Raw genomic sequence first — 12,278 nt, 5'->3', positions numbered from 1 at the left:
CTCAAAAGGTGCTTCCTTTTTTAAAATGCAGGATTTTAATCATGATCTTCAGGCTGTCGCAAGTTTCTCAAAATATTCCTGAAGATGAGCCCATGTTGTTCATTCACTCTGCTTTTATTCTGAGTTATTTCGCGCGCGGTATCATTTCCCTGTGCGCCTCCCCCGCATGTCAGGGAACACAGGGAGCGAGGGGGAGTCAGGTATGCCGGCTCAGCCCCAGCGGGTCTGCTCTTCCAGGGGCGAAAAGGGGGGCAGGACTGTTGGGCAAGAGAAGGTCATTTTAGCCACAGAAACTTTCAGCTTGGGCCCAGCAACCTGAGGTTTCCCTTAAGTCAGCAGGTGTCTCCTTTAACAGCCTCAGGAACCAATGAGAACTTTTAACCAACTCTGGGAAACATCTGTAGTCCGCATGTAAATTTAATGACACAAATTATTATCGAGCTAAACTACAGAGCTTCCAAAGAAAGGAAGCCATGCTAATGTCACCAATTAACGCACCTTGGCTTTAAACAGCAAAGACGCCAGGCCAGCTCTTGAAATCAGAGAGGAAATCTCAGATTCTGTATTCACTCTGCCGGCCTTTCAAAGAAATGATTGGTACAGCCCCCTCCCAAGAAAATGGATTTTTAACATTTGGTCCTCAGAAGCTCGGCCCTGAGAGTGCTTTTCTGTGCCGGGGTTTACAATGGGTTTAATATAGCGGGGTGCCAGAGAGCAGGAGGGGAAGAACTCTACAATGTAGATAAAGTAGGGCCTTTCAGGATGCAGACCCAAACGGGCAGTGCTTTATTTCGTCTCTCAGGACTTTCCTAGTGCAGTGCGGTTTTTGTCACGCCGTTGTTCTATGTTTGTGTGCATGTTTCTGTTGTAACTAGATCTAATTTTTTTTTAAATTAAAAGAAACAAGCATGCATCAAGCCTTAAAAAATTGGCAATGTGTTTTTCCTGCTCTTAATACTAATGATATCCTGACTTGCTAATAGAGCTTACAACTGGCATTCATCCTGCGCAGTTTTGCTGAGGGAGGTTAATATGAATGAAAAAATTTTTTTTTCTGTGTGTGTGCCCATTTTCTGTTAGAATAACTAATTCACTGAATCACATGCTGTTGATGCATATGGGTCGAAACAGACTCATTTAAAAATTACTGTTTACGTCTTTCCTTTAAAATTTTGGGAAGCCTAAATTATATAGCAGTTGTAGGATATTATTCAAAAATTACTTTCTAAAAAGTAAAAGTGGATGTCAACCAAAAAAAAGGGGAGAAACATTGCCAGAAACCAGAAAATCTCTAAGCAAAGCTGCTAATTATTCTTAATGGGCAAGATGAGCACATTAAGAAACAAATGAATACATCAGTGAAATGTAATTGAAAATCAACCTGGCAGTCGCGCATCACATCTGAGTATTGGCCTGTATATTATGCACATCTTTTAAAAAATTACTTCTGTTGTTCTTGGCATCTGAATTTAATGAATCTACCTGAGCCTTACTTCCCAGTCTCTTAATCTTCTAACATTCTGATTCTTACCTTTTTTAAAAATAGAGCATTTCCTGATATTTTCTTTTTATCTTCTGTTATTTCTGATTTTTAAGTATGTGAGGCAATGGAAAGATGTGTTTTGAATCTTTATATCACAGAAAGATATCAACCAGTTGTGAGGTTATTTTATTCACTGTCTTCCTAAAATGAATCCAGTGGATTGGCTGTATCTTCTAGAGCAGCGGTCGCCAACCTTTCGGACCACCAGTGGCGGTTGGTGACCGCTGTCTAGAGCTCTCTACCTTGACCTGGAAAGCTAGATGTTGATTTGAGATTTATTAAACAGAGATATCTGAAAAGAGATGAAGACCTGAGGTATAAGCGAATGTTGTAAGTCTGAACATTTTCTCAGATTCCTGGGTAGATGTCTGTGAGGCTCTCCGTGGCCCTTAAACTACAGAGCCCCCTACCTCAGAGGGCCTCTCCGTACTGATGCCGTGATTTAGCTGTACCTGGAGAGAACAAAGGATAAGTTAGGACATAACATCATTTGGTTCATCCATTTCTCAAATTTATCTTGAAATAGTATGGAATGTATTTCTTTTCTTTGGCACTGCCCTTTTAGTGTAATTACGAATTCTCCAAGTGCCCACAGATAATAATTACTCCATAAAATTTGTAGCTGGCGATGGCAATGAAGAGATAGGATATACTGAGTTATTATGGATGCTAAGCTTCTTCCAAATCATAATGAATAAAAGTACATCTAAAGGTGAGCATCCCTCTCTGCTACACTCACTACTCTACTCGCCCAACACAAGCACCCCGCCTTGACCCCTCCTCAGTAAACATCAAGTTGTCACCTGCAGCATATGGCAACGCTTGACGACCCATTTCCTGTGCCCCTGACCCAAGCATCTCATCCCCATATGCACAGTCTGGATCATGATCTCAAGCTTAAGATTCTTCCAAATTTGGTTACTTTCATGTCCATTTTAAAGGACACCCCTGGCTTACCATTATTTTAACAGAATCCCTGATTCCAGGCATTGATCAGTGAAGCTGCATGTGGACTGAGCAGCCTGGGTTGGGGATAGTTGGGACCTTGGGAATGCCTCCACCCAGGCCCCTCCTGCAATACCAATGCCAGCTGAAGTATTGATGCCAGCACTTCTGTTTACAAGATGAGTCACAAATGGACCTCTGTGTGCCTCATGTTGGGCAAGAACTCAGCAAATAGCTTGGAAACTTAATTTTTAGTTAATTAATTAAAATTAATTCAACCAGTATTATTGCATGCATTTCAGGTGCTAAAGAGACAGCAGAGGACAAGACAGACCAAGCCCCCGTCTTTGTGGGTCACAGGCTACACCTTGGCTAGAGCACATTTATACACGGGAAAGACACTGGAAACCTACAGGGCAGAAGTTCTTGGTTTCCCTCCGGTTACTTAAATTCTACAATATAAATGTTCACTTAACTGACTCTGAGTGGCAGGGAAAGAAGGTAAAGTTTCATTGCCAAACCTCACTTGAGTTACAATCACCAGCCTCTTCATCCCTCCAAAGCTTTTACTTGAATTATTGAAAAGGATAATGAATTGACATGAATTAGGCACCTACTATGTGTCAGGCTCCTCGTATGTGACACTCCATTAAGCCTGTAAAATAGGTATCATCATTCCTGTTCCGAGGTGGATGGAGCTCAGGGAGGTTAACTGACCCACGTTTACACAGCCGCTAAGAATCGGAACCAGCGCTAGAAGCCAGGTTCAGTTGACTTCAAAGTGTCTTTTTCTCCCATTAAACACTTCTCTTCAGCAAAAGCTGGGCTGCTTGGGTGAGTGTCGTCTTGCATTTCCTCAGCGCCCTCTGGAAGAAAAGCTCTCTCATCCATAAACCACAGCTGACATTGCTAACAGAGTTCAGATCACCTCTATGCCATCTTCTCAATTCATTTGAGTAATGAGCACACTTAGGAATATTTGGTGACCTTTAAATTAGCAAATAGTGTCACATTTTAGAAACTTTAGAAATAAAAGTAAACAGGATTTATATAATAATTTCATAGTTTCCTACTCTCACCTTTGATGTTCCAGTGAGGAATGAAGGAAACATGAACCACGAAGGTAATGCCTCTTGAGCCGCAGTGTTCTTTTTCAAATGCTTTCTTGTTTAAAGAACTTTACCAATTCTCAAAATGTGTGTGTGACCACCGATAAATATAACAATTACTAATTGCAGCAGGAGGTTAATATTTTAAATCATCTTATGTATAATAGGTAACATAATTTGTTTAAATAAGTGATATTATTATGCAAAAATATAATTTTAAGAATAAAAATCAACTGAAGCAAAATTATAATGGAGCCCCACTCCTGAGCTTTGCTTTATTTGAGAAGAACATGTAGAGCTAGAATCCTAGTCTCCTTTTAGCCACGAGCATGTGTCCTCTGGCTCTGGAGGTCTATTTGCCCAGGCAAGGAGATTGGAGGTGATTACTCTGTATCCATTGAATCAAAAATTCTCTTTGCACCCAGCACCTCCCACTGAAATCTCCCAGAAGGTGGGTGCAGTTCAGAGAACACGATTTGGTCCATTCTGTTCAAAACTGTCCCGAACAGACCGACTCCATTTGATTGAATTCCCTTTATTACCCTGAGGTGACACAGAAGGGCCACATTTATTATTGGGCACAGTGCCAACTAGAGGAACCACCCCAAAACCCCACCTAAAGTAAAGGGTGGGGATCAGAATGTCAGAATATATCTCTTAAGGTAGTATTTTCATACACTATTGACATTTTTTTCTAATCCACCAAATATATTCTCTCCCCAGTTCTAAAAATAAAGCAGCCTAAATACTGCTGCGAATTTTTTTCATTTAAAAAAAATTGCTCCTAGATTATAAATATATATGCTTGCTTCAGCCTGGCCACCTGTAGTCACAGGTTTATAAATTGTATAAAAGTATATAGTGTTGAGATGTTTACTAAAAATTATTAATAGGTTTTCTGAGTTATATAATTTAACTTCCCTGTGACTATTTTATAAAAAGTATTACCTCCAGAAACAAAATAACATGTTTTGCTTGATAGATTAGGCATGTACTCACAGGACGCGACAGGTGTACCTGTCACATTCTGGCTTGCAGTTGGATGCCATGGAAACACTGACTAGGGTGTGGCCAGAGTGTGAGGGAGCTCAATCAAAAACAGTTGTCAGCTGACTACTAATTTTGTTCTCAGAATAAAGATGTCAGCTGTCCTTTTCTACAAGGCATTTCATGTAGAAGACTTTCCTGAAATACCTTCTTCCTGAAATAGAACTGTAGGTCTATGTGTCATTTCAGTTAATCAAAACAAGTAGGCAAATTAGTCTCTTTTATATTTTTAATGAATGTAATTTAACAGTATTTAATTTGCATACAGGAAAGTTCATCCAGGAAAAAAAAAAAAGTCTGCATTATAGCACTTTTGTAAACCTCAACAAAGCTCTTCATTAGGAGACCTAATTGATTTTTCCTCCCCACTCCTGGGGGAAGAAAGCTGTCACAGTACCTGCTTATTCACTCCGAGAAGGAATGGGTGTGCCTGGTGTTTCAAGCAGAGATTTGGGTTGAAGTGTCCTGCGGTTCTGTTCTTGCAGGGAGACCTGGGCCAGTGCTCGCTTCCAGCATTCAGGAAATCTGTTTTTCTGAGCAATAGGGGAACATCGGTTGTCTGCTTGGTGTCCTCCCCATGGGCCCAATTTAGTTCAGCTTGCAGCCTTCGCTGGAATTATTTTATTTCTTGTTTATTTAAACCTGCCTTATTCCAAAAGAGGGATTTTGAGGTTTCTTACAGTGACACAGAGAATATACCATAAGAAATACATGAGAAAATGAGGGCAATTGAAAATTAGAAAGACAAGAAAACATGATGAAGCCAGGAGTGGAGGTCAGTATAGAAAATATACCCAATAGGAAGGAGCTGCTGTGGTGGCCAGACTTGGGTCTCAGCTGCACAGCGACTGGAGCAAAAAGAGAAAGAGGAACAGTTACAAGATTTATAGAAGTTGAAGCAAAACTGTCAACCTGAAGTCTAGCATTTCCCATGCGGACCCCCAATGTGCTGTTTCCCCTGGGCCCTCCTGGAGACGATGTTGTGTGATGTAAGTGACCAGCTCCCCAAAACATCTTTTCATTAGACATGGCTCTTCTTGTACAAGTGCTTACACACCAGCAGATGGCCAGAGACCAGAGCATAGGTCCCTGTAAGGACAGTTCATCCAGGGGCCTTTCATCGGGTTGACTTTCTTCAGTAATTCATTTTCTCTCAAAGAATCTCCGGGCTTTTATTCATCTTCCTCGTCTCACTTTCTCCCAAGTCTTCTCTGCTGCTAACCCCCACCCTCCCTACTAGCCTTTAGGAGGCTGGGAATACTTCAACCTGGCAAGTCTCAGAAGACGGCCATTGCCCTCCCCGGAGACTGCAGACCTTTGCCTTTGAAGCGAGTGGGGCTTGGCACCTATGGAATAGTCCTCTCCCCCCACCAATGCCCACATTGGGCCTCACCCCGATGTTCCCTGAATGTACATTTCCCAGGTAACAAAGCTGCAGTCTAGGGAATTAAAAGAGCTTGCCTGCGGCAAGTAACTCAACTTTAGGTGGTAGGGCCAGAGCTAGAACCTTCTCCGCCTGCCTTATATAACCCTACATCTCTTCTCTTGTCACCTATCCCCTGTCCGATAACATCACTGTGTTTGTGGGCTTTTATTTATTTATTTTTAGCCAACTGACAGTCGGTGCAGAAGCTTCCTTAACTATGTCCAACAGATGTGAGAGACATCATCCAAAGGAATCAGAAGGCTGGTGTGTTTAAGACTCAGAAAGTATCAAGCTGGTAAGATACCTTCCTGCATCAAGCTCTGGTTGAAACTACTTTTTTCCATGCTGTGGGTGATTATTAAAAGCAATAATAGTTCACATTTAGTGAGCATTTACTGTGTGTCAGGCACTGTTCTAAGCATTTTATAAGTATCTTATTTAATGTTCACAAGAACCATAATGAGGCAGGCAGGTATTCTTATTGCCCTAAATGAATAGATGAGAAAAACTGAAGATAAATATATTGTACACTGGGTGGGAATTGTGTGGGGTTGAGAGTGTACCATGTGAGGTTGAGAGAAGCCCAGCCGCCTACTTTATTTAATTAGGTATTGATGGATAGACTTCATCTTTTTTAGAGAGGAAAGGAAAGGAAGAGAGAGAGACAGATTTGTTGTTCCACTTATTTATGCTATCGTTGGTTGATTCTTGCACATGCCTTTGACTGGGGATCAAACCCGAGACCTTTCAGTCTACGGGCCAATGCACTAACCACTGAGAACACCAGCCAGGGCCAGATATGCATTTTTAAATCCTGTATTGAAATGCTGGTTGATGGCACAGGGAGCACTGTTCTCTGTGTTTCTCATATAAATGAACAAACCAGTTCTGTTTCCCAGAAAACCTCTGGCAGGTCCTAGAAAGAGCAATCTGTACCTGTTCCTCATTGTTAGGAGTCATTGCTCCCAAGAGCACGGACTCCAGGCCCTTGTGGGGAGGACTTCCTTTTTGGATGTGGTTTTCAACCTGGCCTTTTAGTTATCAATCAAAAGCACACACTTGCTAGGTTGTCCTCATTTACATGTATTTAATGCTTAAGGTCATTTGTGAGCATTTGAGTGTATTTCAGCATATGGAATCAGGGAATAATAGATTTCAGCATCATGCTGTGAAGAGAGGTTGTGTTTGTACAAGACATAATGTTGTTTACTGGGTGTTAATAATCACTAATAAATAAACATATCTAGACTTCCAAAATGTTGCATTTTGAGGAACCAAAATGTCAAGTGTTTAACTTAGGAAGTGTAATAGTATTTTCTATCATCTCTTCATAAAATAATTAAGTTACATAAAGAAGTAAAATGTCATTGTTCAGCACAGTACATATGCAAACAATGCTTACTACTTGGCCGTTGTTTCTATTATCTGTTCTCAAGAATGCTACTTCTAAATATATTGTTCTGATATGTACCTAGACCTATAGTCTATACGTCAATAGTCATATAAGAACCTCCAAGATAGTTTTTTTGTGTGTCTTTATTTCATATTAACTCTGGTCAATTTCTTCCTTTTTAACCACTGCAAGCATTTTATCCGAAATCTACTAAAGCACTTTGTCAGAAAACAGGTGAATGAGTTAGTCCTTGAAATGCCTTGATCTTGTATTAAGAAGTTACATACTTGACCACTTAACCTTTAAGAAGCTAAGAGGAATCTGCCAACCAGTGTTGTAATAATCAGTGTTCCCCTTCTATCTACTGCTTTCCCACCCATGACCAGTGCAATATGATAAAAGCCTTAGCTCCATACGAGAAGAAATAAAAGAAACCGCTCACAAAAGAGCTAAGATATGGCACAGTATTCCTTTTTTAATGCCTCAATGCATATGCAGAATTTCTTCTCCAAATTGGAGGTGTGGGATAACAGTAGCGACAGATAACTAAGAGGTATTTACCACAGCTACAAAGCCCACATGTGAGCCAAATATTTCTGCTATTAAAAAGCACTTCAGAGCTTGACATGAAGTTTATAACAGCTAAATGTCTCCTGTGACTTCATTTGCAAAGACGATAGAAAAGCAGAAAGGAAAATCATGATATGAGAACTGGGAGCCTAGGAGATTGTGCTTTTAAAAAGGAACGAGAAACCACCCAGAGGTTTGACTGGCCCTTTGAGCTCCCATTTTCGCTGCCCTGACCATGTTCTCTAACAACTGGCACTCCTCCTGCCATCGAGCCTCTGCCTGCCTCTCACACAGGGCAGACCCAGGTTGTGTGGGGCCTGAAACTTATTTTGAGGGCCCTCTTAGGGTGATGAATTTGATTAGACCTTACTTTGGCAGATTTTACAGAAGCATACTACCGAGTGAACTCATTGCTAGGGCTCCTCGCGGGCCTTGGGAGGTGCCTGTGCAAGTGAGGGGCCCCAGCAGTTAAGCTTCATTAGCTTCCCAGTAAATCCACCCCTGCTCTCATAATCGCCACCAACCTTGCCCAGAATAATGCTCTTCCCTTGTATACGTCCTTCCCCGCTCTGTTCCATTGTAATCCCACCTGGCTGTTGCTAAATATGAAAGGCCTGTTTATGAAGCCCAAGAGCTTTAGCCCTGGCCAAGGAAGACCTAGGGTGTTCCTCTGTGAGGCATATAGCAATGACACCTCAAAGATCTTAATACAGTTTTTTTGATGTTTCATTCATTTGTTCATCCTTGCAGCCCTCCATTCATTTAACTAATTTGTCCAAGGTATTCTGCCTTTGAGAACATAAATTGTGCAATAATCAAGAATAATCCTTGAACAAAGGAAATTGTGCTGCCAAATATAGCTAGGGATTGGTGAAAGAGCAAATGTATTTACAGCATCTCAATTGTTAGGTTTATCTGAAGCTGTCTTCAAAACGGTGACGGTCTAATAAAGAACCATTCAGAGCTTTTGACGCCTACATATTTCTAGGTGTTCCAGAATTAGTGAATGGCGTCATTCTATGGGTAATATGAACAGTTACAAAATTTTTTTAAAATCTATTAAATATACCCTGCTGTGATATTAAAAGTGAATTTCTACTTAAGAAAAAAGGTTATCTTTGTGTGAAAATTGCCAGTGAATTTAGGCCTGTGACTTTTATTGTTCTTTGATAAACCATTAGTCTTAATAAACTATGGAACTTATTATAACTTTTAAGACTTTTTTATAACTCAAATTATACCTTTATGTGGGCCCCCAGCATTGACTATTGGCCCCATCGCCCTACTTCTTTTTAAGATTTATATCTTTTCGGAGGCTCATTTTCCACTGGAGGTTAAATTGGGGGTGTGAAAAATGATTTTTAAATGGAAACCCCAACGCAGTGGCATCCAGTTGGTGATTTTCCAGGCCTCTGCAGTCTTCTCACCTTCCTCACTCTCTTCATTCAATCTGGCTTCCACTGCTCCCCCACATACACCTTCTCCCTTGTCACCCAGGCCTCTTCATTCTCCTCCTAACACATTTGGTCCTTCCCATCTCTGGTCTCTGCCAGTCTTATTCCCCTCCTCCTCGCCCATCTAAGCCCTTCCTTCTAGGATGACTTAGTTACCATTTCCTCCTGACTATTTTAGCCTGCCCTCATATTTTCCTCCTTTTAACTTCAACTGGCCTTAGAATAGTCCCACAGTAAAACGGTGCGTTCTCTTATTGTCCAAGGCGTGTTGTCTTTGTTTTCATGTTCACTGGTGCATCCATTTCTCGGCAAGTATTTTGATCCCTTTCGCCAAGTACTATCCTAAGTGCTGTAGATTTACTGATGAACACAACCGAGAACATCCATGTCTTCTTAGCATTAACATTCCAGCAAGTGAGGCAAATAATGTTTTTTGAAGGCAAGGATTCTGCTTAATATGTTTTTGTACTCTGAAGCAATTAGTATACTTTATCCCTGTTATATGAAAAGTTTTAAGATTTGTATTAGGAGCACAGTTTGGAAGATAGGAATCCACAAGACTTACGGAACCAAACACTGTTTAGGAGAGGAAAGTAAAGCGCTAGCGATGCAGACATCAGTGCATAGATCAGATAGCTGACGTTCATTTCAGGGTAGGGTTCTTCGCAGGCAGACACATGCAGTGTCTGCAGACACACCGACATTGTGAGTAGGCATTTATCTGTCCTTTGTCAGGTTGAAGAGGAAGGTTAGTAGAAGGTAACTGAGATAAGGAAGCTGAGGGCTCTCGTAAAGAAATGTTCTGATAAAATGTACCTATTAGTGAGTTTGCTAGAATTATGGTAACATAATCTTGAGCACTGCTGAGAATCCTCGAGATGTCAGATATGGAAAAATGAAATTACTAAGTGTACTTTTTATTACTAACATAACATTTTTTATTTGCTTGACATGTTTATAAGAGGACTGATGCCCCAGCTTCTTTGCACCAAAGAAACCAACTCCCACAGGAATGTCATCCAGTTTCAGATATTTTGATAGAGTTCTTTTTTTTTCCTATTAAAATGAGCCAGATTTTAAAATATGGGACACCATATTTTTAGGGGCCCTCTAAACTGCAGCATATATAAAATTAAGGCCTTTTCTTCTAGAATAACATTTTATTAACTCCTTGGACATGACGATCCCTACTCTTTAGCCAGGTCAAACGCTCTCTTACTGCCAAAAATCAGGTAAGTTCTGTTTTGATAACAAGGTGTGCAGGTTAGACTACTGCATCCTCTGTGAAAATATCTTCCAGTTTTAAGGAAAAAAATCCCACCTTCATAGATAGATATTTGTATCACAGAAGTTACATATCAAATAAAAATGTCTTCATTTTCAAAGGATTTTGTCACTTTTAAGTGGATGAGGGGCAATCTTAAAAAATTTTTTTAGAGTATGAACACATCATAATCTATTGCTAAAAATCATTTTTTAAATAATAGACACTTATTTCATTACTTTGCTATTACAAACAATGCTGCAGTGAAACACATCTGCACATAAGCTGTTTATTTGCAAGTATGTTTGCTGAGCCAATTTTTAGAAGTGGACTTAGTCTATTCATATCCAATCATGGAAAGTCCGAAACTTTGTAACATATTTTTATATCTGTTAAAGATTAGTCCCTTGCATTATTCTTTCTTCCTAGACTATTATAAAATTATGTTGGTATTTTGAGTATGCGGTATTGGCATTTTCATTGAAATATATGACTTACTACAACTTGATATCTTTATGGCTTTGAGTCTTCATGTCCAAGAACAGGGTGATTTCTCTCTATTTAAGTTGTTTTTTAGGTGTTTCACTAGCTTTTAAAAATCTTTCCTCCTGACCCATGTGGTTCAGTTGGTTGGAGTGTTGTCCCATACACTGAAAGGTCACAGGTTCGATTTTGATTGCCTGTCATGGTACATATCTAAGTTGTGGGTTTGGTCCCCAGTTGGGGAGTTTGCGAAAGGCAACCAGTCTTTCTCTCTCTCTCTCTCTCTAGTCAATAAACATTCTCCAGTTTACAAAAAAAAAGAACAGAAGAGAATAAATAAATAAATAAATAAATAAATAAATAAATAAATAAAACATTTCTCTTATTAAGCTTATTTTTGGAAAATGCGTTTTTTATTTCTCTTATAAATGAGATCTTTTCTTCCATTACATTTTCTAACTGGTTGTTGCTTATGTGCATATAAAGAAAGCTATAGGGTATTGTGTAGTAAATATTCAGTTGCCTCAAATTTCTAATAGTTTGTTAATTCTCTTGAATATTTTAAATTAACCATTACATCTTCTGTAAATGATGATAATTTTAACTTCTTTCTGATTCTTATACCTCTCTTTTCTTTATTTTATATAATTTTATTGGCTAAAAGTTTCCAGAATTATATTATCCTATCTAATAAAAGAGAAACATGGTAATTAGCCATACGTCCACTACCCTTCCCATTGGCTAATCAGGGTGATATGTAAATTAACTGCCAGACAAGATGGCGGTTGGCAGCCAGGCAACTGACACGAACAGGAGGCTTGCTTGCTTCAGTGACGGAGGACTCCAATGTTCCCCGCCTACCTTGCCGGCCTCTGAGCCTGCAGTTTGAAACATTTTAACAAATATAGAAGCTAAAAAAAAAACCAGAAACCTGCTTTCAGCGAGCTGGGATCTCAGAGCTGGAGTTGATACAATGTTTCGATTATAGAAAGCAAACAAACCAGATACCTACTTTCAGCAGCGGAGGCCTAAGAGCTGGAGCAT

The 12,278-nt window shown here is 39.9% G+C and overlaps 1 protein-coding gene across 1 annotated transcript in view; it reads left to right on the top strand.

Moving 5' to 3' along the window:
• Positions 1-12,278, top strand: part of CAMKMT (calmodulin-lysine N-methyltransferase) — a 280,065-nt gene that overhangs the window by 242,617 nt on the left and 25,170 nt on the right. Inside the window, exon 7 of the mRNA XM_015557945.1 lies at positions 6,299-6,365. Coding sequence (XP_015413431.1) covers positions 6,299-6,365 — 67 coding nt within the window. The remainder of the gene's footprint in view (positions 1-6,298; positions 6,366-12,278) is intronic.

The sequence above is a fragment of the Myotis davidii genome, unplaced genomic scaffold (assembly GCF_000327345.1).
Source record: "Myotis davidii unplaced genomic scaffold, ASM32734v1 scaffold6, whole genome shotgun sequence".
Taxonomy (NCBI): Eukaryota; Metazoa; Chordata; class Mammalia; order Chiroptera; family Vespertilionidae; genus Myotis; species Myotis davidii.
This window is presented reverse-complemented; position numbering and strand designations above follow the sequence as displayed.